This window comes from Mustelus asterias, chromosome 2 (genome assembly GCF_964213995.1).
Source record: "Mustelus asterias chromosome 2, sMusAst1.hap1.1, whole genome shotgun sequence".
Lineage (NCBI taxonomy): Eukaryota > Metazoa > Chordata > Chondrichthyes > Carcharhiniformes > Triakidae > Mustelus > Mustelus asterias.
Genome location: NC_135802.1, coordinates 156,041,615 through 156,067,445, shown reverse-complemented (window position 1 = coordinate 156,067,445; position 25,831 = coordinate 156,041,615). Strand labels below are relative to the sequence as shown.

The window sequence follows — 25,831 nt, the reverse complement described above, 5'->3', positions numbered from 1 at the left end:
TTTAACATACCACATGTCTCACTGTGAAATCATCAAATTAGTAATGAATACCGTATCGATGGGCTGCTTTTAAAAATATATATCTCTTTAAATCTAGTTTTGTTTTAAAACCGCAAGCAATCAATTCCCTTCCCCCATCCTCCTGTCAAATCCCCTTGGGGCGACACAGTGGCACAGTGGTTAGCACTGCTGCCTCACAGCGCCAGGGACCTGGGTTCGATTCCCGGCTTGGGTCACTGTCTGTGTGGAGTTTGCACATTCTCCCCGTGAGTTTCCTCCGGGTGCTCTGGTTTCCTCCCACAGTAAGAAGTCTCACAACACCAGGTTAAAGTCAGGTTGGACTTTAACCCGGTGTTGTGAGACTTCTTACTGTGCTTACCCCAGTCCAACGCCGGCATCTCCACATCATTCCTCCCACAGTCCAAAGATGTGCTGGTTAGGTGGATTGGCCATTCTAAATTGCCCCTTAGTGTCAAGGGGACTATCTAGGGATAAATGCATGGAGTTCTGGGGATAGGGCCTGGGTGGGATTGTGGTTGGTGCAGACTTGATGGGCCGAATGGCCTCCTTCTGCACTGTAGGGACTTTATGATTCCAATTCCATAACGGTAGCATTCGGTTGAGCTGCCATCACGTGACTGCACAGTCTTCGGTCTTTTTATTTTGTTAACAGTCCTTCTAAAGACTAGCATGAGCAAGTTTTAATTGTAACCAAGAACCTGAGGAATGAATTTCCTCGCCTCTTTGGCATGCAGCAGAAGTTTGGGAGAATGCTCCACCTGATTTTTGATTATACAGTTGGAAACTCACAGGTTGCCTGCACTCAAATGTTTGAACTGCATTGCAGACTGGTTAGGGTTCACTGTGGGAGTGAGAGGTGGGAAAGTGACCCATCTGTAAACTCCAGCGAGCGTGTAATGGAGTAATCGAACCCCAGGGTTAGATGATATTGCGACACTGAAAAACTTTGCTCCAACTTTCTTTTTGGTAAAACAATTAAACTAAAGTAAAACTAGGGGACAAAGCAAAAAGGGCAGCCCCTCCCCCACTGAAAAGAAGGGAACCACCCAAAACAAAATACAAAGCAGAAAGGAAACTTAAAACATTAAACTCAGATGTGGTTAAAGGGGTCGATAATACACTCCAATCCCTGCGGTGTCCAACGAGCACGGAACGCCTCAATGGTGCCCTCGGACACCGCATGCTCCCTCTCCAGGGACACCCGGCTATGAATATAGCCATAATAGAGGGGCAGACAGTCGGGTCAGACGACCCCCTTGGTCGCTCGCTGCCTGTTTATTGGGCATTTGGCCAGGACCAGGAGCAGGTTCACAAGGAGGTCCTCCGCCTTCCCCGTCCCCCTCCACACCGGGTACACGTAGATCAGGAGCATGGGGCTGAAGTGTAAACAAAACAGTGATAAAAGATATTTTAAAGGAAAACTTTGCTCCAATGCGTGAAGCCAGCTGAAAATCTGGACGAAGTTACTGTCTAATGGTCATTTTGCACTTCCCGCTATGATACAGCAGAAGGTAGATACATCTTAAATATTTAAGATGTTTTAGAATATCCCAGTGTGGAATATTATTGGGCGTTGTGCATCTTTAGACACAAAACACACAAAGTCTAATTTATTCCGCTTGTTTTGTTTCAAACATGTGACTGGCGCTGCTGGAATGACCTCAGAGGATGCGGTTTATCTGCATAATGCAGGGGAAAATGAAGAATATGTCTTAAATGACTTTGGTCGCGTTTACTATGGGAAGTTTGCCGAAGTAACCTCCAGAGCTTGGATGTTTGGCCAGGTATTGCTTTTGTGGATCTTTTGGATAGTTTGCCTCCATGACGTTCAGATATTTTTAATAAACATCTCCGCTCTGCAGCTCAGGAAAAGACAGTGCGGGCTGTCCTGTCTGGAGACAATACACATCCCTTTAACCTGTGCTTAATGCTCCCTCCACTCACATTGTCTGTACCTTTAAGACCTGGTTGGCTGTAGAGATTCGCATTCTAATCAGTATTCTGTAACTTGATTTTGTGTATCTGTGTGCCCTGTTTGAGAGCAGATATCCACTCCATCTGATGAAGGAGCAGCGCTCCGAAAGCTAATGGCATTTGCTACCAAATGAACCTGTTGGACTTTAACCTGGTGTTGTTAAAACGCCCAGGAAAAGGGCAGACATACCCTCGAAATGGGGAAAAGGTCACGCCATTGATTGATTTTTCTTTTTAATTCATTACTGGGGTTTGAGTGTTCAGGGCAAGGGCAAGATTTATTGACCTCCCCTAGTTACCCCGAGGTGGCGGCACGGTGGCACGGTGGTTAGCACTGCTGCTTCACAGCGCCAGGGACTTGGGTTCGATTCCCGGCTTGGGTCACTGTCTGTGTGGAATTTGCACGTTCTCCCCATATCTGCGTGGGTTTCCTCCGGGTGCTCCGGTTTCCTCCCACAGTCTGAAAGACGTGCTGGTTAGGTGAATTGGCCATGCTAAATTCTCCCTCAGTGTACCCGAACAGGCACTGTGTGGTGACTAGGGGATTTTCACAGTAACTTCATTGTAGTGTTAATATAAGCATACTTGTGATACTAATAAATAAAATTTCAAAACTTTAACTTTGAAGAGACTTGATACAAGTCACTTAGCTGATGCGAAACCTGCTTTCCTTACTAATATCAGACTGTACCTGATCCATTGATTTACGGTCCCTTCCCTTACGGCTTCATCCATAATGAGGTTTGTTAGCAAATCAAGGTTTTGCAGTACGCGACAACTCCCATTTCTGTAGCACATTTCATCTAATAAAATCTCAGAGTTTTGCATTCCACCACACAAGGAGATATTCGCACAGGTTCCAAAAGCTTGGTTCAAGAGGCAGGTTTGAAGGAGTGTCTTAAAAGAGAGGCAGAGAGGTTCAGGGAGGGAATTGTTAAGCTTGTGCCCTAGGCTGTGGAAGGCATGATGAGTAAAGGAGGAAGGATTAAAATCAGGAATGCAGAATAGGTCAGAATTGCAGTAATGCACTGAGATCTCAGAGGGTGGCACGGTGGCACAGTGGTTAGCACGGTGGCACAGTGGGTTAGCACTGCTGCCTCATAGCTCCAAGGACCTGGGTTCGATTCCGGGCTTGGGCCACTGTCTGTGTGGAGTTTGCACATTCTCCCCGTGTCTGCGTCCTCTGGGTGCTCCGGTTTCCTCCCACCATCCAAAGATGTGTGGGTTAGGTTGATTGGCCATGCAAAATTGCCCCTTAGTGTCCTGGGATGTGTAGGTGAGAGGGATTAGTGGGGTAAATGTGTGGGGTAGTGGAGATAAGGCCTAGGTGGGATTGTTGGTGCAGACTCGATGGGCTGAATGTCCTCCTTCTGCACTGGAGGGTTTCTAAGGTTGCAGGGCTGGTGGAGGTTCCAGAGATGGGGAGGGGTGAGGCTGTGAATTTGGAAACATGGATGAGAATTTAAAAATTGAGGTATTGCCGGACCGGGAGCAAAAGTAAGTCGGTGATTGGCGGGTGAATTGGGCTTGGTGTGAGTTGGGACCAAGTTATGGCCAACAGAATTTTGGAAATTTATGTAGGATAGAAGATGGAAGAGGGCCAATGGAAAATTCAAATAATCGAATCTAGACACAGTAAAGGCATAGATCAGGAACTGCAGTTGCAGACAGATGCACATGGCCAATGTTAGGATTAGATTAAATAGCCAATGGTGCATAACGAGGCTTGCCTGAGAACTCAGACATCTATTAGAATATTAGGACACCTGCTCCCCAGAAAAAACATTGTTTGATTGACAGACCAGGCTCCCTGATCTCAGCAGTCAATTTTACAATGTCTCTTCTCATAGTTAAGTGTTTTCAAGATGTTTGTGTTTTGTGAAACTTCAAAGGACCTGCTTGCCATCCAGATTTTTATTTCCATAAGAGAAAGTGATCAGTGGATTACATATTTCAGAGCTTTTCTTTTAGACATCCCACTTTACATTGTGGTCTTCATTGGTTATGGAAAGTGCACAGTGGGCCAGTGGGCATGGAAGGGCAGAGCTTGGCATAGGGGGCATGAGGGGACACAGGGGGTGGGTGGGGATGTAATTTGGCACAGGGGGCATTGTATGTAGGTTTGCCTAGCTGTGCAGTGATTGCTGAGACGTTTGTATGTCTAAGCGGTAACTGGCTTATTGGACAAAGCTGAACTATGTACAGCTCTATATGTTTAGGTGTTTTACTGCTGGAGCTTTGGACATCCCCCCCCCCCCCCCCCCCCCCCCCCACCACTCCCGCCCACCCTCCTCACCCTCGGGAGTCATGTCATGTGTTCTCTTACATCATCATCATGAGGAGGGTTCTATTTATATTAACGAACCCTAATATTACAAGTGGGACCTTTTGAACCTGCCTTTTAAAAGGCACTAATCATGTATACTGGGGTTCACGATTCCTCTGAGGGACCCTGAACCACAGTTCTTTAAAAAACTGTCCTGACTCCGTGTAATTATGGAGCAGTAAGAGATGCTTAACTCTGCAACGCAGTGGGCCTGGTTAGGAGGGCCAGATGTGTGGCTCACCCGCCATTTATAAAGGGCTCCTGAGTCAACCTGACTTGGTGAAAATCCAGGCCACTGTAATAACTCCATGGAGCAAAAGTCCCGTCATCAAGTTACTTTATTTACACCATACATCTGTACACAGCCAGCTCTCCAGTTGCTCCCTGCTGAATGCAGGCTGGGAGTCTGACACACCTGCTTTAAATAGGGAGCATGAGGCTCCCTGATTTAACCACCAATTAAGACTCATCAGGCAGTTCATCCTCTCGCAAGCCGACCTCATCAGCCCGGCTGAAGTCATCACAGCCACAACTTCTAATTTTCGGAATATATCAAGGAAACGCAATGATACTATTATACGGGCATAAATGATTGCGCCTTCATTTTCTAATCATCTGTTTGTCCCTTTAAATTTCATCCAGTTCGAAAGAGGTGTATTGGATTCATGTATTTACATCCTGGACAGAGCACGGATGCCTTTGCAAACCAGAGGGTGTCCAATTAAAGTCTCGCGAGTTGCATCTGCAATGGTGAGTTGGCAAAACTGCAGGATCGTAGCCCCAATATCGTGGAGTAATGTTGGGAGTTTATAGAAACAATGGCCGTAATTCTCCCATCGTGACCCGCAACTTTTCTGGCAGGTCGCGGTGGGAGATGCGCGTCTGCGGCCTTGTTCCGGGATTTGTGCATACGCCGGGAACGCATGCGCATCTCCCAGAGCCGGAGAACAGTCGCCGGTCAGGCCACGCTGGGAACCGGCGGGAAGGCAGGTAAGTCATTTGAATCTGTTTTTAATATGTTTTAATGTCTTTTAAATGTAATTATCAGGAACTTTTGGGTCCTGATTAAATCTCCCACCCCGCCAGGAATACGTCATTCCAGTGGGGTTTAGACGAGCTCCCCACGTTCGGGGAACTAGTGGGAAACCCCACCGGAATGAAGGGGGGCAATTGGGGCCCCCCCAGGGGGGGGTCGGGTGGTGGGGGGTGGTGCCCTCTGGGCATGGGCACCCTGGCAGTGCCAGCCTGTGCCCCCTGGCACTGCCCAAGGGGCAACATACCCATGCCCAGGGGCCACCTTGGCACTGCCCACCGGGTGTCGGGCAGTGCCAAGGGGGCAGGGCCTATTGTGGGCAGGGCCTAGGGGCAATCGGTGGGGTCGGGGGGTCCCACTGTCACTCTGCATGGGGATCAGTCTGGGATGGAGGGAGGGCATCGATTGGGGCGGGTTGTGGGGCGGGGTGGCCTGCCGGGGGGGATCCTGCTTCCCGGGGGAGGGGTCTGACCCCACTGCTGAGGGGGGTGGGCTAGACATCGGGGCTCTCCGGGGTGGGGGGGGCGTTCAGGGCTGGCCGGGAATTGCTGTGGGGGCCGCAATCGGGCTGTGGGTAGGGGCTGGAGGGGCAGCATTGTGGGGGTCCCGGGCTGGCCAGCAAACGGGGAGTCTGACAGATCGAGACCATTGCGCATGCGCGGAGTTCCAGAACTGTCAGACTCCGGCACGAATAGTCCCCGCCCCCCAGGTCACGACTGGGACCTCTGCAATGCACAGAGTGGGGAGAAGCCGAACTGACAAAACAATCGGGATCTCGGACAGTTTTCCTGCCAATTCAGCACTTTTGGAAGAATTGCGGCCAGGGTTTCATTGCAGTACTGAGGATATGCAGCATCCCGGTAGGATGTGTGAATGGGATTAGATGAAGCGGAATAGGAGGAGGCTTGTGCAGAGAATAAACATTGGTGTGGGCCAACTGGGCTGAATGGCCTATTTCTGTGTGGTTAATGCCAAGTAAGTGTTGGCTTTCAAATGAAATACTAAGCCAAGGCTAGTCCGCCCTCTCTGGTATCTGTGAACGATCCCATGGTGCTAATTTGAGGAGGGGTTTGAGGGTTCTCCCAACCTTCTGACCAAAATTTACCTACCAACCCCCAATAGGGTTAAAGCAACATCCCATTGATATTTGTGGGAGCTCATTGACCACAAATCTGCTGCTGCTTTTCGTTACAACGGTGGCTACATTTAATTAGCTGTAAAACCATCTGGGACGTCCTGGCACCACCTAGATGCAAGTTCTCCATTTCCCTAACTCAAATATTTTTGAGAAAGAATTTCTATACGGCACCGAATGCTGAAATAAGGAGGAATTCTGATCACATCGAAAGAAGGAAGAATGTGCATTTATGCAGGATTTTCATTTCCTTGGGAAGCTACAAAGCACTTTCCTGCCAATTGTTTTGAATTGTACAAGGGAAGCTTCAACTCCAGCAGAAGTGTAAGACATGCGGTACTGGATCAGCCACAACTTTACAAGACCTCCCTCCATCTGATTTTCCTATCTAATGAAGTCGATGCAAAGGGAAACTCAAGCTGCATAACAGGTGGCAGATCCACTACAGTGGATCCACTAGGGATGGCATAGTGGTTAGCACTGCTACCACTCAGCGCCAGGGACTCAGCTTCAATTCCTGGCTTGGGTCACTGTATGTGCGGAGTCTACGCATTCTCCCCGTGTCTGCGTAGGTTTCCTCCGGGTGCTCCGGTTTCCTCCCACAGTCCAAAGATGTGCAGATTAGGTTGATTGGCTATGCTAAATTGCCTCCTAGTGTCCAAAAATGTGTAGGTTAGGTTAATTGGCTACGCTAAATTTCCCCTTAGTGTCAGGGGGATTAGTAGGGTAAATACGTGGGGTTACAGGGATAGGGCCTGGGTGGGATTGTTGTAGGTGCAGGCTCGATGGGCCAAATGGCCTCCATTCTATGATTCTACTGCTTCTCCTCTTTCTGGGCCCCTTATTCCCCCCCCTTAACCTCAACCATGTGTGATACATTTTGCACCCTCCTCTTCATGGCCCTGGGGAGAATGGTTAGCTTAGTGGGTTAAACAGGCTTAGAATAATACCAGCCAGAGCCGGGTTCGATCCCCACTGTGTCTGACGTAGTCTTGGGATCTGCCTCATTGCCCTGTCGTGAAATCATAGAGTGAGGTTGTAGTTCAGTGACCCTTGGATAATAGAGGATGCTTTCTGGAGGACAAGGAGACAATGAAGGGTGGAATTTAGTCCGGAATTCTCTGACTTCTGGACTAAAGAATCCGTGGCTGGGATTCTCCGGTCCTGCTGCAGTGAATAGAGATTTGGCCGATTGCCAGATTCTCCATTCTCACTGGCAGTGGTGGCGGGGTGTGCGAGATTGGAGAATTCCTGCCATAATGTCCCCCTGAGATGAATTTGGATGCAAGGGGAGGGAAACCTAATTTGGGAAGGAGAAGGGATTCTTAGACCTGCCTAAGCAACACCCGTCTCTCCTGAATAGTATAGTCAGCAGAGAGGCAGTCGCTATTACCAAAATAGCTCCATTGGACTGGATCCCAGCAAGTACAATCCAGAGACTCCTAGTGGTCCTGGTGTGGGGACCCCAAAGCCAGTTGGAAAATCCAGTGCACAGTTTCTATTCATGAAAGAAACATTTTGGATGAGCCAATTGTGTTAGAACCACCAAAGCCTGTAAGACCGCAAATAATGTTCCAATTTTGTTTCAATTTTGGCATGAGAAAGATTGTTGGGGAGAAAGAGGATGCACAAGGGGGATTTGCATCCATGGGGAAGACAGGGAGTTAAACACTTGGGAGCAGTTCCATTTATTTTCTGTTCATAAAAACCTCTCTCAAAAGTGTAGCGTGGTGCCCCCTAAAACAAATGCTGGCTTTGAAGTGAAACCACTTTGCACAGATCTCATTTGCAAGCGGCTCTTTCTTCAGTGAATCATTGTCAAGAACCAGCATCACACTTTGACAGTGGAAACCGACTGATCTTCCAGAGATAAAACAGCAAAAGTAAATGCTGGGTGAGATCAGTGGGAAAGAAAATATAAAGGGGATGAGGGTAAAAACTCAATGACTGAATCATTCTCTGCGGCTGACATGTTTCAGCAGAATTGCTGGAGAACTGAAGGAGATCCTGGTGTTACATAGCCACTCGACTTAACTCATCTTCACATCAACATTCGTGACGTCAGGCACTCTGCTCCTCAAGCAGAAGCTAGTATTTAATGTATTAAGGAACACTGTTCCATCAAATATATGTGCATGCTTGTGAAGCTTTTTCTCATCTCATGGGAAAACATTGGTAGCTGAGAGAAACATACCAGAAAGTGAACCTTGCACCGGTGATTAATAACAGTGACAGTGCCGATGGAGCTGTCGTTAATTTGCAACCTTCAAACTGTTGCCTTGGACCTCACCATCTCCTGTTTGTACTTGAGTTTACTCTGAGAGTTTTAAAGTCAACCCTTCGATTGATGTGGGCGGCACAGTGGTTAGCACTGCTGCCTTCTAGTGCCAGGGACCCGAGTTCGTATTCCTGGCTTAGGTCACTGTCTGTGTGGAGTTTACACATTCTCCCCGTGTCCGGATAAAAGCAAATTACTGTGGATGCTGGAATCTGAAACCAAAAGAGAAAATGCTGGAAAATCTCAGCAGGACTGGCAGCATCTGTAAGGAGAGAAAAGAGCTGACGTTTCAAGTCCAGATGACAAAGCGGACAAAGGGTCATCTGGACTTGAAACGTCAGCTCTTTTATCTCCTTACAGATGCTGCCAGGCCTGCTGAGATTTTCCAGCACTTTCCCTTTTTCTCTTTTGGCTGCCCGTGTCTGCGTGGGTTTCCTCCGGGTGCTCCGGTTTCCTCCCACAGTCCAAAGATGTGGGGGTTAGGTGGATTGGCCATGCTAAATTGCCCCTTAGTGTCAGGAGGACTAACTAGGGTAGCTGCATGGGGTTTAGGGATGGGGCCTGGGTGGGATTGTGGTTGGTGCAGATTCAATGGGCCAAGTGGCCTTCTTCTGCATTGTAGGATTCTATGATTCTATGATGAGGGAAGTAATTTAGATTGTCAGTAGACTTTTAGATTGAAGATTCCTTTACATTTAATTCATTCATCATGTCAAGTGTGTTTCTTGAACCCACGCAGCTTGACGATTAACTGTTCTGTAGATGGGTCAGATGACTGATCCAAATTTTACACTGCCTAAAGGAATTTCCATCTGTAGAAATTCTCAGGATTTTCCATTATTTATCAGCTATTTTTCTTCGATGTGGGTTGTAGACTCCCTAGCGGAATTGTGGAATTTGCGTAGACTTGGGAATTGGGCAGGCAGATGGCAGGTGAAGTTAAATGGAGCAAAGTGCGAAGTGCATCTCATGCAGGCAAAAAATTCAGGAAGGGAGAATTCCCTAAAAATGGAAAGAAAATCATGTGGATTGAGTTGAGAGAGAGCTGGGGGATCCTTCTCGTCAGTAAGCTGCAACTATCACATTAATGGCTGGCAACAGTGAGTAAAAAGCTGGCCAAAATGTTGCCGCATGTTTAAATAATCAATATTGAGTCAAGCTAGCGAGATCATTCTTCCACTTTATAAATCACGGCACTTAGACTACAGAAAGAAAATTGTGGCTATTAATACGATACCAAAGACAGTAGGCAGACTGATCGAGGGGATGCTGGGATTGGATTAAGAGGCGCAATTACATAAATTGGGCAAGTTCTCACTGCAAAAGGGAACATAGAATCCTGCAGTGCAGCAGGAGGCCATTCGACCCATCAAGCCCACGCCAACCACAATCCCACCCAGGCCCTATCCCCATAATCCCATGCATTTACCTGAGCCAGCTCCCCTGACACTAGGGGGCAATCTAGCATGCCCAATCCACCTAACCCCCACATCTTTGGACTGTGGGAGGGAACCGGAGCACCCGGAGGAAACACATGCAGACACGGGGAGAACGTGTAAACTCCACACAGACAGTGACCCAAGCTGGGAATTGAACCTAGGTCCCTGGCGCTGTGAGGCAGCAGTGCTAACCACTGTGCCACCGTGACGCCCATGATTGCAGTTCTTAGGATTCTAGAGGGCTGAATAATGTAGATCAGATTTAGCCGGCAGAGCGGTGAACAGCGCAGCAGGAGCAGTGCAGCTATGGCAGAAAGCTGGTGCACTCACCTCGAAGTTTCTTGTGAACTGAGGACCGCCTTGTGCACGAGTTTTAGGCAGATGTAATTTCACGCGGGCATGACGCAAGGTTGAAAGGCCTGGTGGGATGTCACTGGGCAGCTGTTTCAATGAGAGTTCGTACAATGTAAATGGCATCCATGTCACTAGCTGGCAGGAAGACCGACCCACCACCACTAACCCACCACGAACAGAATTGCAACACAAATTTACCCCAATGGGCTTCTGCCGTTTTGGCCCCAGCCAGATTCTCTGTTCCCGCCTGACACCAAACCCGGTGTGGCTGGGAAATATCCGCCCTTTGAGAGAACAGCTCACCATTCCATTACCAGGATATCAACCAAGTTGCTTTGAAACTCTTTCTGAATGATATCTGTAATTTAATTAAAATGTGGCATGAAACCTCCTCTCACCCTCAGATTAATGCTAAAGATGATGGTGGTGTTCTTGTTGGATGTTGGGATGGTCAGTACACCGGGGGAGTCGCCCCCACAGCCTGGAATAGCAGTGTCGAAATCTTACTGCAGTATTCCCAGACTCATCAGCCGGTTTGTTATGGACAATGCTGGGTCTTCGCTGCAGTACTCAACACAGGTAAGAACTTTTATCTCCAGCATTGCCTGTCATGTATGTTGAGGCCTGCATGTCATCACGCCTACATATATGTTCGATACAGCACAGATGCACAACCAAAGACCAACATCTCTCACACGCACGCACACATACACATGCAGTTACACATGTCACAACCGCCCACTCACACACATATACAGTGGCGCAAACACATGCAGTTTTACACACATACATGCTCCCCAGTGTCACGCACTCAACCACACATACACCCCTCAGTCACACAGGCACACACGCGGCACAATCACAATTAAACGTGGTGTGTTAAACTTTATTTAAAACACACCTGTGGCACTGTGGCCCCTTTAAGGGGGCGTTCCCTGAGGGCCATATGATTGGGCCAGACCCTATGGAGGGGGGAAGCTGAGCCAATCGGGAGCGAGGGCGCATGTCCAGAGCCGGGAAGGAACCTCAGTTGGAGTCGCGGAGCAGAGAGTGTAGCCGTGTCTTTAGTTCTGTGTGACCCGTGCTTGTATGTACAGATTTATACTGTTGGTAATAAACCCTCCTTAACTTGAAGTCACGATGAGTCGCCCTCAAGTTATCCTTACCGCACTGCAGGACAATTGAACATGTTGTATTATTCTAACTCTGACCAGTTCTTCGCTGTTTGGGGATACCGGCAAGAGTGGTAACAAACTTCTCCTCCGCTCATGACAACAACGCTAACTTAACCACCGACATCATTCTGGATGAAAACGGGAAGAGAGACAGGAATTTGACCAAGGATTCAATCTGGTGAGAACAGTCAATGACATCATTTAAAAATAAGATGGGCGGCACGATGGCATAAGTGGGCGGCATGGTGGCATAGTGGTTAGCACTGCTGCCTCACAGGGTTCAATTCTGGCCTCGGGTCACTGTCTATGTGGAGTTTGCACGTTCTCCCCGTGTCTGCGTGGGTTTCCTCCGGGTGCTCCGGTTTCCTCCCACAGTCCAAAGATGTGCGGGTTAGGTTGATTGGCCGTGCTAAATTGACCCTAGTGTCAGGGGAGTAACAGGTTAAATATGTGGGGATACGGGAATATGGTCTGGATGGGATTGTGGTTGGTGGGTTGAATGGCCTCCTTCTGCACTGTAGGGATTCTATGATTCTAAGATAAAATAAATTACATTCAAGATGAGTTTCTGTTTGTTATATAATACGTTGCGTGCTTTTCCTACCAGAAAAAGAACATTTGACCCAAAAAGAAGCTGCTTTTTAACTTGTTCGATCTCAATCCCACCACAGTTACACATCCCCTGTTGTTGGCGATATGCCTTGTTATCTTCCAGAAACTAGTGAAATCAAATGACTCTTTCTTTTAAAGTCCAACATTTCAACTGATATGCTCCAGGGACAAGACTCATATGCATTAAGTGGCGCAGTTTTAACTATCTCAAAACCTAAGGGCGGCACGTGGGCACAGTGGTTAGCACTGCCGCCTCACAGCGTCAGGGACCTCAGTTTGATTCCCGGCTTGGGTCACTGTTTATTGGAGTTTGCACATTCTCTCCGCATGTGTGTGGGTTTCCTCTGGTTTCTTCCCACAGTCCAAAGATGTGCAGGTTAGGTTGATTGGCCATGCTAAAATTGTCCCTTAGTTTCCCAAGATCTGCATGTTCGAGGGATTAGCAGGGTAAATATGTGGGGTTTCGGGGATAGGGCCTGGGTAGGATTGTTGTCGGTGCAGACTCAATGGGCTGAATGGCCTCTTTCTGCACTGTAGAGTTTATGTTCTTCCAAAAAGCTAGAATACATATCCATAGCCTCCCTGACCAAAACGCCTTGGAACATGAGGGCCTGTGTGTCCTTTGGCCACTTTAGTTTTGTAGCCAACTTTTCATATATCTCTCAACTCCATTCTCAGTGAATTTAGGCAATTGGTGAAGAATTTTTGTCATACCAAAGCTCAGAGCAGGATTCAACTCCTCATTTGAACAGCTAGTCTCTCTTTCACTCTGCAATCTAAGCTTTTCTCTATCCAGTTCATACTGTCTGATTGGTTTCTCCCTTTGAAACTCACGTTTTTGCATTTCCATTTCTTTCGCTCTTTTTCTGCTTTTTCAAGTTCAAAGTTTTTCATTTCTCCTGCACTAATCTTTGAGTCTAACATTCAACTCCCCGATCTTAGTTAGCCTATACCAATCTGCTCAAGTAGTATTCCGGTAATCATTACCTTTGCGGTTCTGCCTTCTAATTTTACTCATAGTCCTTCAGCAAAATCCTTTTCCTTATCCTAGCTATATCTTTGGTACCCACTTGGATCATGACAACAGGAACCATCCCCACCCACTCCAGGTCCTTTCCAGCCCAAAGGAGATGTTCTTTATCCTGACACTGGGCAAGCAACACAACTTTCGGGACTCCCGCTCTTAGCTATAGAGAACAGTATCTACCCCTCTAACTATACTGTCCCTACTACTAATGTGTTCCTGGACTATAAGAAATAGGAACATGACAGACCATTCAGCCCCTCCAGCCAGCTCCATCATTCAATAGGATCTTGGCTGACCCGACATTCCTCACATCCACTCTCCTGCCCTTTCCGCGTAACCCTTGATTCCCTCACTGATCAAGAATCAATCTATCTCAATCTTAAATGTACTCAAGGACTCTGCCCCCCCCCCCCATAGCTCTCTGTGGCAAAGAGTTCCAAAGACTCATAACCCTCTGAGAAGAAGTTTCTCCTCAACTCAGGCTTAAATTGGCACCTCTTTATTCTGAGACTCAGCCCTCTGGTCCTAGACTTTCACATGACTCCCATTCTTCTAAATTCCAACGAGTAGAGTCCCAACCTGTTTAACCTTTGCTCATAAGACAATGCCTCCATATCAGGGATCATGCCTGTGAACCTTCTCTGAACTGCCTCCAATGAAATAATATCTATCCTTAAATAAGGGGACCAAAACCGTTCACAGCACTCCAGATGTGGTCTCACGAGTACCTTGTACAGTTGCAGCAAGACTTCTCTTCTCTTATACTCCAACCCCCTTGAGATAAGGGCCAATCTTCCATTGGCCTCCCTGATTACCTGCTGCCAGTTTTCTGTGTTTCGTGCACAAGTACCCCCAAATGTCTTTTTGTATTGCAACTTTCTGCAGTTTTTTTCCATTTAAATAATACTCCGTTCTTTTTTCTCCCTTCCAAAGTGAACAACTTCACATTTTCCCACATTATGCTCCATTTGCCAAACTTTTTCCCCACTTACTGAACCTATCAATATCTCTCTGATAACTGTTTGTATCCCTCTCGCAACTTGCCTTTCCAACCACTTCTGTTCCTTTTAACTTTCTCCATCTCGAATGACTCACTGAACCATGTGGTCAAATTGCCCATCCTCCCTGCAGTTCCCTTCTCTCATTCATGCAAGTGGGAAGGACACAGGAGCATTGGAACCTAGGAACATAGGAATTAGGAGCAGAAGTTGGCAAATTCAGCCCTTCGAGCCTGCTCCGCCATTCAATCAGACCATGGCTGATCTCTCCCTGGTCTCAAATCCACCTTCCCACCTGTTCCCCATCTCCCTCTTTCCCTTTTTTTTGTTCGAAATATGTCTATCTTCCTCTTGTAATCATTCAATGAATCTGACTCCACCGCGCTATGGGGGCAGCGAGTTCCACAAATTCACCACCCTCTGCGAGAAATAGTTCCTCCTCATCTCAGTTCTAAATCTACCGCCTCGCAGCCTACACCTGTGACCTCTTGTTCTAGATTGCCCCATAAGAGGAAACATTTGGTCTACATTTACTTTATCAATCCCGTTTAAAATTTTATATACCTCAATCAGATCCCATCCCATCCTTCTAAACTCCAGCGAGTACAAGCCCCAGCTGTTTAATTTCTCCTTGTATGTCAACTCCTTCACCATGGGGTGGCACGGCAGCACAGTGGTTAGCACTGCTGCCTCACGGCACCAGGGACCCAGGTTCGATTCCTGGCTTGGGTGATTATCTCTGCGGAGTCTGCATGTTCTCCCCGTGTCTGCATGGGTTCGCTCCGGGTGCTCCAGTTTCCTCCCACAGTCCGAAAGACGTGCTGGTTAGGTACATTGGCCATGCTAAATTCTCCCTCAATGTATCCGAACATGCGCCAGAGTGTGGTGACTAGGGGATTTTCACAGTAACTTCATTGCTGTGTTAATGTAAGCCTACTTGTGACACTAATAAAAATAAACTAAACTAAATGTGCTAGTCGGGCAGGTGAAAGGGCTGAGGTTCTTTCATCTCTACCTTCTGGATTCCCACACATGCCTCACTTCTAGTTACATCCTCCTGTTCCTGACCATGGACTAAATCTGAAGTGCCTAACCTAAGGGGTGCCACTATCTCCTGGGACAAAGTATCCAGGCATCCTTCTCCCTCTTTGATGCATCATCATCTCTGAAAGTCAGACTTCAGCTCACCAACTCTGAGCCGAAGATAATCGAGGTGCAGACACTTACTGCACATGTGGTCTTTGTGGATCACACTGGTGTCTGGCAGCTCCCACAAGCAACAGCTGCAACACATCACCTACTCCACTGCAATACAATGCCAGTTAAATACACTTTCTTCAAAAAATGATAGTTTGGAATACAATGCATGAGTAATTTGGGACTTAACATCTGGAAAGTTTAACATGCTTGGCAGGTATAGATGACTGTGCTCCGATATGGTAGAATTTTAGCTGGCAAGGGGCGGGTGTGGGTTTAAATTCCTAAAAAGCGGGTTGGGTCGGGATCCCGACGTGACCTGAGCGGGTTTGTGGGAAGGGAGGAACTCTGATGCAGCTTTCAGCAAAGTCATTATAATATGGAAAACAGTGAAATAACTTTGAACTTGTCCTTTAACCTATTGTACATTATAACACTCAGCATTTAAAATGTGTGTAGAATTAGCTGTACATAGTTTAAATGATTGAATCTTAATCAATTTGGGCCAATCTGACGAATGGCAGATGGAGTTCAATTTAGATAAATGCGAGGTGATGCATTTTGGTAGATTGAACCAGGGCAGGACTTACTCAGTTAATGGTAGGGCGTTGGGGAGATTTATAGAACAAAGAGATCTAGGGGTACAGGTTCATAGCTCCTTGAAAGTGGAGTCACAGGTGGACAGGGTGGTGAAGAAGGCATTCGGCATGCTTGGTTTCATTTTTCAGAACATTGAATACAGGAGTTGGGGCGTCTTGTTGAAGTTGTACAAGACATTGGTAAGGCCACATTTGTGCACAGTTCTGGTCACCCTATTATAGAAAGGATATTATTAAACTAGAAAGAGTGCAGAAAAGATTTACTAGGATGCTACCGGGACTTGATAGTTTCAGTTATAAGGAGAGGCTGGATAGACTGGAACTTTTTTCCCTGGAGCACAGGAGGCTTAGGAGTGATCTAATAGAGGTCTATAAAATAATGAGGGGCATAGATCAGCTAGATAGTCAATACCTTTTCCCAAAGTAGGGGAGTTAAACTAGAGGGCATAGGTTGAAGGTGAGAGGGGAGAGATACAAAAGGGTCCAGAAGGGCAATTTTTCACACAGAGGGTGGTGAGTGTTTGAAACGAGCTGCCAGAGGTAGTAATAGAGGCGGGTCCAATTTTGTCTTTTAAAAAGCATTTAGACAGCTACATGGGTAAGGTGGGTATAGAGGGATATGGGTCAAGCGTGGGCAATTGGGACTAGCTTAATGGTAACAAAAAAAGGGAGCGGCATGGACAAGTTGGGCCAAAGGGCCTGTAAACCTCTATGGCTCTATGGGTCTGATTTTACCATCAAGATGCGCCCGTTTCCGGGCACGAAAACTTGGTAAAGTCAGGCATGAGGTGAGTAGTGCGACCCACGCCCGCCTCTGCACCGGCTCCCTCTTTACCAATGGCTGAAAATGGCCGCCGTCGGGACCGCAGTCGAAACGGACGCAACGTCAATTTAAATGCATTTGCATGCATTTAAATTGACTTAATGGCCAGGGCGCCCAAACTTATTGGCACTTGTTCCTTTACCACCGCATTCGCCTGTCCAGATTTGACGCGAAACAGACATGGTCCGCAAAGGTCCAATTCGGGCGCTCCAGCTTCAGAGGAGGTAAGTTCAGAGCTTCCGGTGGCTCTTTGACTCAGATCAGTGGTGGGGGGAGGGAGGCAGGTCAGATGGCTCTCTGGTTGGGGGGGAGGTCGGGGGGGGGGCAGGGAGGTCCGCTTCCACTCTGTGTGCGATCTGTGGGGGGTGAAAGGGGGGGTCCGCTGCCACTCTGCGTGCAATCTGTGAGGGAGAAAGGGGGGGTCTGCTGCCACTCTGCGTGTGATCGATGGGAGGGAAGGGGGCAGGGCGCTGCGATCGGTCTGGGTAGCAGAGGGTTGGGGGGATAAGGGGGTCAGTTATGTTGTGGGAGTTGGGGCAATATCTGTGGAGGCCAGAGGGAGGCATTATCCGGCTCGTGAGCGATGTGGTAGGGGAGTGTTTTTCTATTTTTTTTTACTGCGCATGCGCAGTTGGAGGCACCGATTGGAGCTGCAGGGTTTTGGGCACATTAAACCCCGTCCACAGGCTTGTGCAGCGCGATTCGGAATCACTGATATTTTTTCAGGCAGGGTGCATATGAGAACGGGTCTAAAAGCCGGATCTGAAACACTCCCAGTTTCAGCACTTTGAATCAAAATGGTTAAATAGGGCCCAATGATTCTATGAATGCATGGATATACTTTGATTGTTAAGGAGCCCTCTTTGTGTTCAGAGATTGAATGTGGTTTGGTATTTGTGAAACAGTCGTACGCCCAAGACCCAGACCAAATTTGTCTAAATCGGTATAAATCTATATTGTTCCAAGCTGTGTGCAGCATTTGAATTTGGCTGTTGGAATTGAAAATAAATGTTTCAGTTCTCACGTTGGCGAACTGCCTGTGAATTCTCAAAGTGAAATGGCACTATTTGTACTTTGCAGTTTGTGACAAAACAAAAAGTAATTTCTGAACTTTCTGCAGCTCTATCACAGACAAAGCTATTGCGGTTTGACAATTCCTTTCACATTGTCTTTTAAAATAACAAGGTGTCAGAAAATGGCTGGAGGAGTAAAAACTCTCAGATCCAAAAAACAAATTGTCACATTCGGTTTGTCGATCCCTTGTTGTGTTCTTGTCAAGTTTACCAGTGTCATTGTCTATCACTATAAATAGGAACTATCATTGCTGGAACGAATGTTGGATGTCCAGAAGTGACCTTCCACCAGGTTACGATGGGTGGCAAGTTGTAGATGCCACACCTCAGGAAACAAGTGAAGGTGGGTCACTCCAAGGCTTTGCCTCTTGTTATCTTTTTGAAACCAGAGATATCCATTTATCTTTAATGGGATGCATCCCTCAGCATACTCCTTTTGTTTGAGGAGTGCGCTGTGTAGGTTGCATGGCATTAGGGCTTTGCAATACTTATCCACCTTGCCTTCTTATAATCCTTGCATTTATAATGGTGGAATATATTATATAGCACCCTTTACTCTAATTATGGCTAATATGAGTAGTGCCACTGAGGGCAGTGGATAGGTGGCTTGGTATAGAGGTTATGGGCATGGCCCTATGGGTCCTCACACTCGTTGAGGAAACAAACTAATGGCGTTGCTTCTTTTTTGTATTTCTGTTATTTTGGGGACAATTCATCTTTGACTTACTCCTATAAAGGTACAGACAGATCATAAATCCTGGGAAAAGACATTGGCCGGAATCTTACGGCTGTTCACGCTTGCGGGATTTTCCCATCCCGCTGCAGTGAACGTAGGTTTGGCTGGGCACCAAATACTCCGACATGGGCTGCGACTGGAGCGTGGCGTGAACAGCCGGTAAGATCGCCCCGTTGTCTTGTATCAATGGCACCTCCAGTGTAATTGGAAACGGGCGAACGAACACACCATATATTCATGACTTGATCCTGTCTTCCTGGTAGACCCCATTCTCTGAAATATCCTTTTCATTGTCTACATGGTGGGAAACACTGGCTACATTAGATAACCTGAACCAATGTGTTGGTGTTTTCCTGTCTTTTTCTGTCTGTATTTGTGGGAAAATGAGCACGCTGTACTGTACCAGGTTTTGAGGGTTTGTAGCATTGTTAGTAAAAATGGGAAAAAACTTCAATAATAATATATCTAAATGAAAAAGACAGCAACTATGCAGAGAAGAAAGATTAGGATGTTTCAGGAGTGGGATTTGCAACAGAACCAAAGATGGGAGGATAAGTGGATTTTGGTAAGTTTGGAAAAAGGGGAGAGGAGAAAGAACAGATAGAGAGAGGGATGAGTAAAAAGTGATACATATTTATCTAAAATTATTCTCTGTGCCAACTAATTCCAGGTACATTATTTCGTGTATCCACTGTGCCTTTGCAACTGCCAGTCTGAACGTCAGGCCCCATTATGCCTCATAAAGTCACGGGGCCTGATTTTACCATCGCATTGCGCCCGTTTTGGGCGCGGAAACTTGGTAAAGTCAGGCGTGAGGCGAGTAGCACGATCCGCGACCGCCTCCGTGCCGGTTCCCCCTTTGCCAAGGCCTGAAAATGGCCGCGATTGGGACCGCGCCCAAAACGGGCGGGACGGTCATTTAAATGCATTTGCATGCATTTAAATTGCCTTAATGGGCTGCACACCCGACTTTACTGGCACTTCCCCCCTTCACCACCACATTCACCCATCCGGAATCGGTGTGAAATTCCGATTCGGGCGCTCCAGTTAGTGAGGAGGTGGGTACTGAGCATCTGACGGCTCTCTGCTTGAGATTGGGGAGGGGGGGCGGGGGGGGGGGGGGTCCATTGCCACTCTGCCTGAGATCAGTGGGGATGAAGGGGGGAAGGGCCCGTGATCAGTCTGGGTGGCAGGGGGGTGGGGGGGGTGGATAAGGGGGTCAGTAATGTTGTAGGGGTGGGGCAATGTCTGTGGGGGCCAGGGGGAGGCATTATCCGGCCCGGGAGCGATGTGGCAGGGGAGCAGCATTCTATCATTGTTTCTCTGCGCATGCGCAGTTGGAGGCTCCGATTGGAGCTGCAGGATTTCGGGCGCGTTAAGCCCCGCCCACAGGCTTGTGCGGCACAATTCGGAATTGCTGATATTTTCCAGGCAGGGTGCGTATGGGGGCGTCTGAGAACGGGTCTAAAAGTCGGATCTGAAACACTCCCAGTTTCAAGTCCGCCCAGCACTTAGAATCAAAATGGTAAAATAGGGCCCATGGAGTGATTATGGCACAGAAGGAAGTCATTTGGCCCATCGAGTTTCTGCCGGCTCTCTGTGGAGCAATCCAATCAGTCCCATTCTTGTCCACTAACCCCAGAACCCTGCAAGTTTATTTCCTTCAAATACCCGCGCAATTACCCTTTGGAATCATTCATTCACCTCTCCCCCCCCACCTGCCCCAGGTAGCAAGTTCCAGGTCATTACCACTTGCTGTATCGAAATATTCATCCTCACATCCTCACAATCCTCACAATGTACAGACCAAAGATGTGCGGGTTAAGTTGATTGGCCATGCTAAATTGACGCTAGTGTCAGGGGATTAACAGGGTAATTATGTGGGTTTATGGGGATAGGGCCTGGTGGGATTGTGGTTGGTGTAGACTCAATGGGCTGAATGGCCTCCTTCTACACTGCAGGGATTCTATGATTTATCCCCCCTGCATCTCTTGCCCAAAACATTAAATGTATAATCCACCTTGTGCCATCAGCGATTGGAAATAACTTTTCTTTCATGCACCTTATCTAAACCTGTCAAAACCTTGTCCTCCTTCATCAAATTTCCACTTGACTCCTTTGCTCTGAAGTTTAATTTTCATTGCAGTGTGAAGTTTTGGATACATTTTTTCCATTGAGTTAGATGTTATTTTGATGATTCATGTTCCATTCCTTAGGCATGTTTCGATGTGGACCAGCTTCTGTTAATGCCATAAAACATGGGCAGGTTTGCTTTCCATATGATGCTCCCTTCATTTACGCAGAGGTATGTGGAAACCCAAGGATGTACAGCTCTCCTTGAAATTTATATGATCAGGGCTTACCGGTCCAGTCGGAGCCAGCAGAACAGTTTCATTGCTGAAGGTTTTGTTCGTAACATGCAGCACAGACATGGATTCTGTTTCCCATTCAATATAAATGGGAAAGTTTAAGGGAGATGTGCGGGGGAAGGTTTTCACTCAGAGTGGTGGGTGCCTGGAACGCGCTGCCGGAGGAGGTGGTGGAAGCAGACACATTAGCAACATTTAAGAGGCATCTGGATGGGTACATGAATAGGGAGGGAATAGAGGGATACGGACTGAGTAAGGTTTTTCTTTGTTTAGTTAGGGCATCATGATCGGCACAGGCTTGGAAGTCAATAAGACCATAAGACACAGGAGCAGAATTAGGCCACTCGGCCCATCGAATCTGCTCCGTCGTTCAATCATGGCTGATATTTTTGGATTAGAAATCACTGATTTGACCATAGAGGATATTAACCTGGGAGGGAATGAGGGGGATTCCAATGCTTCTGGCTATGATCCCGTTCTCATTAAACTGCTGAACACCCAACTTTACTTCCAGGCCCGTGTACTAAAGAGATTGCTAACAGTTCTCTTTCCTTTGATACTATCCCCTTTCAGATCTGCTGTTACCACCTCCCCATACCCTCTAAAAAACACACCACTTCTTCCTCCTTGCAAACTAACCTCCTTTCTCCAAACTTACTTTCCTCTCCAAAACCCTTGAATGTGTTGCTGCCTCCCAAATCCATGCCCATCTTCCCTGTGACTCATACATACATACATACATGTCAACATATGAATTAGGGTCAGGACCATTCAGCCCCTCAGGCCTGCTGCACCATTCAATAAGATCATGGCTCATCCACACTACCAAAACCCTTCAGAATCTCATATGTTTCAATCAAGTCACCTCTTACTCTTATAAACTCTGACGGATACAAGTCTAGCCTGTCCAACCTTTCCTCAAGAGAAGCAGCCCACTCCAGGTGTTAGTCTAGTAAACCTTCTCTGAATTGCTACCGATGCATTTACATCCTTAAAGAAGGAGACCAATATTGTACAGAATATTGTTATGGTTCAGGTCAGAAACTCCAAAGTGTTTTATGAAGCCCGCCTGGATCATAAGTTTTGCAATTTGATTTTGGCTAGGAAAAGCATATGTTCCACCTCAGGTGTGATTCAAAAGACCCACCAGGGAGCTTTTATCAAACAAAGTTTATTTAAGAATATAGTTAACATGTATAGTAAGAAAATTAGCAAGAACTTTTTATCAATTACAAACAAGAAACAAAACAACCACAATAACGTATAACTTTTAATGAATATCTCTAATGTGTTCCAATTAAAACCAACACCCTTAGACAACAAAAACCCCTTTTCACAGGCTTAACACAGCACAGACTACTGACCACGTGATAATGGAAATTGAGTCCGTTGGTTGAAGTCTACAGTTCTCTGGATTCACTCCAAATAGTTTGAAGACAAGGCAGCTTCCCAAAGCACCAGAGACACTTTGGTCCAGCCCCCAACAACAGCAGAGTTTCAGCCTTCAGGAAACCAACAGAATTTTCAAAACAACAGGGAGAGAGGGAAAACAGTTCTTTTTAGCTTGCTGTCCCTTCTAAAACACAATTCGAACCTGCAGCTCCAAACTGAAACTGAAAATCAATCCTTCTCACCTGACCTGTCCACAGTTTTTTTTCTTTCTCCCAACAATGACATCAGCTAAGGGTGTGAGCATAATTTTTTAAAACTCTCTTAAAGGTACACTAACATCACAGTAAATTAAATGTGGCCTCGCTAATGTCCTGAATAACTGAAGGATAATTTCTCTTTCGGATGCTTTTATAACCTTCCATGATGGCTCTGTATGTGACTCAATGTCCAATTCTGTTGGATAATGCACCTGTGAAGTGTGATTGGAACATTTTACTGCAGTAAAAGTATGTTAGAAAGGGAGTTGTTCTTGCATTTTTCATAGTTGCATGTGATATTACATGATGTGGAGGTGCCGGCGTTGGACTGGGGTGAACACAGTAAGAAGTCTCACAACACCAGATTAAAGTCCAACAGGTTTATTTGGTAGCAAATACCATAAGCTTTCGGAGCGCTGCTCCTTCGTCAGATGGAGTGGAAATGTGCTCTTAAACAGTGCACAGAGACACAAAATCAAGTTACAGAATATTTTGTGTGTCTGTGCACTGTTTGAGAGCACATTTCCACTCCATCTGACGAAGGAGCAGCGCTCTGAAAGCTTATGGTATTTGCTACCAAATAAACCTGTTGGATTTTAACCTGGTGTTGTGAGACTTCTTACTGTGATATAACAGCCATTGACACAAAAGCAGCAATAGAATTAGTTTCAGAATTTTTGCTGAGTGAGGATTCCACTGGTGATATGGAATTATTCACCCAATTTGCTTTCCAATGCGTGTAAGTCAACAAATGCAACTTGATCTGACAGTGATCTTTTTTTATTCATTCGTGGGATATGGGCATCGCTGGCTGGCCAGCATTTATTGCCCATCCCTAATTGCCCTTGACAATGTGACATGCTAGACCATTTCAGAGTTAAAGTTTTAAAGTTTATTTATGAGTGTCACAAATCGGCTTACATTAACAATGCAATGAAATTACTGTAAATGTCCCCTTGTCGCCACACTCTGGCGCCTGTTCGGGTACACTGAGGGAGAATTTTAGCATGGCCAATGCACCTAACCAGCACATCTTTTGGACTTTGGGAGGAAATGGGCGCACCCAGTGGAAACTCACACAGACATGGGGAGAACGTGCAGACTCCGCACAGTGACCCAAGCTGGGAATCGAACCCGGGCCTTGGAGCTGTGAGGCAGCATTGCTAACCACTGTGCCACCATGCTGCCCAGAGGGCAGTTGAGAATCAAAACACATTACTGTGGCTCTGGAGTGACGTGTGGGCAAGACTGGGTAAGGATGGTAGATTTCCTACTCTAAAGGGCATTAGTGAAGCAGGAGAGTTTTTTGGACAATCAGCAATGCTCTTCTGGTCACCATTCTTAATTCCAGATATTTTTTATTGAATTCAAATTCCACCATCTGCTGTGGCGGGATTCAAAACCAAGACCCCAGAACATTAGCTGAGTTTCTGGATTAATAATCCAGCAATAATACCACTAGGCCATCACCTCCCTTTCTGTACCTTTCCATTCTACAACCCATTCTAATTAACACCTCAAATTTTAATCAATTGATTTGGAATGTTTGAGCTCTTAGCATATATGGAAATATTAAGATTGGAAGAGGTGCAATTGTTTGCAAAAAGATGATCAAATAAAGACTTTGCGAAAATTACTCCGCCACCCACCCCCAGTGGGTTGAACATGTAACTGGGAAAAGATGCAGCCTTGCACAGTCATCCCAGAATGGTTTCAGCAAAGTTAAAAATAAAAGTTGTTAGAGAGGGAAGGTGCTGAAATTGTTGTCAGTGTAATTGAGCACAGTATACTAAAGCTAACTTTATTTGTTCTTGCAATAAAAAATCTCTTTCCTCCTTTCTGAATGCGCCATGCATCACTTAACTGTGAGTATTCATGCCTTTATGTTAATCCGTCAATAACAACGTTATTAGTGCCGTAGCATCTCATTAGCTGAAGAAAGTAAAAGCCAAAACACGTTCATAATTTTTCTCTCACTTCCTCTGTTGCTCTCTTGAAAGTGTTGTCTCCTCCATTCTCTGCTTTTTCACATTCACTTTCTCCCAATATTCTGTCTCTTTCATTCTCTGATATTAATCATTTCCTCCTCCTCAGAGCTGTGACCATTATCTTCTCCCCTAATCGCTCCCCACCCTTCCCCCGCTACTGGCTTGTGACTTAGCAACGGTTTGAGTTTCCGGCCAATCTTTCTAACTGTCCCATGGGATGAGATGCGGCGTTGCATACCAAAGCAAAATACTGGGAGTCTGAAATAAAAACTAGAAGATGCTGGAAATAGTCAGCAGGACTGGCAGTATCTGCAGAGTGAGAAACAGAGTTAGCATTTCAGGTCAGCAACCTTTCTTCAGAACTGGGAAATGTTAGAAATCTAACAGGGGCAGGGGAGGAAAGAGCAAAAGAGAAACTCTGGGATAGAATGGAAGATTGAAGAGAGCGAATGGCGGGAGTGATTGCAGTGCAAGGCAAAGGGGGGCTGGTAATGAGACAAGTAAAGAAGGAAACTCTCGAGTTACTAGTACTGGCAAGAGAAATGGCAGGTCAGTTAGGGTCCATGAGTCCTTTCAATGAAGAAAATGAATCATGGAGTTCCTATACAGAGTGTTTTCAGTGCTATGCATGTGTGGGTTCAAATTCCATCCTTGTCGTCATTTTCTTTCTGTAATGCGCCAACTAGGTTAGGTGTTGTGGGTTTTAACAGAGAAAGAAAAGGCTTGGTTTGCACGCATAGATTCAACTAACACACAACAGGTTTTATTGAGGAGCTGCTCTTTGCTCTGCATCAAATACAAAACTGAAAGTAAAACAGCAGCCTGAGCACACACCCTAATGACATCACCATCAAATCATGTGATCAGCCCTTAAAGCAACCATTCAACCCTTTAAGTATATAACAGGATGTGCCCGGAGGAAGTGACAATGGGGATGGTTGTGATCTGAAATGATTGAACTCAATGTTGAGTCCAGAAGATTGTAAAGTGTGGCATTACGTATTTATCCAGTGACCCAGCCTAGA

The 25,831-nt window shown here is 46.4% G+C and overlaps 1 protein-coding gene across 2 annotated transcripts in view; it reads left to right on the top strand.

The window, feature by feature from the left end:
- Positions 1 to 25,831, top strand: part of LOC144480155 (coagulation factor XIII A chain-like) — a 116,487-nt gene that overhangs the window by 62,390 nt on the left and 28,266 nt on the right. For both annotated transcript variants that reach the window (XM_078199302.1, XM_078199310.1), the window contains exons 5-10: positions 1,687 to 1,805; positions 4,964 to 5,071; positions 10,965 to 11,139; positions 11,775 to 11,913; positions 18,304 to 18,407; positions 21,017 to 21,105. In XM_078199302.1, coding sequence (XP_078055428.1) covers positions 1,687 to 1,805; positions 4,964 to 5,071; positions 10,965 to 11,139; positions 11,775 to 11,913; positions 18,304 to 18,407; positions 21,017 to 21,105 — 734 coding nt within the window. The remainder of the gene's footprint in view (positions 1 to 1,686; positions 1,806 to 4,963; positions 5,072 to 10,964; positions 11,140 to 11,774; positions 11,914 to 18,303; positions 18,408 to 21,016; positions 21,106 to 25,831) is intronic.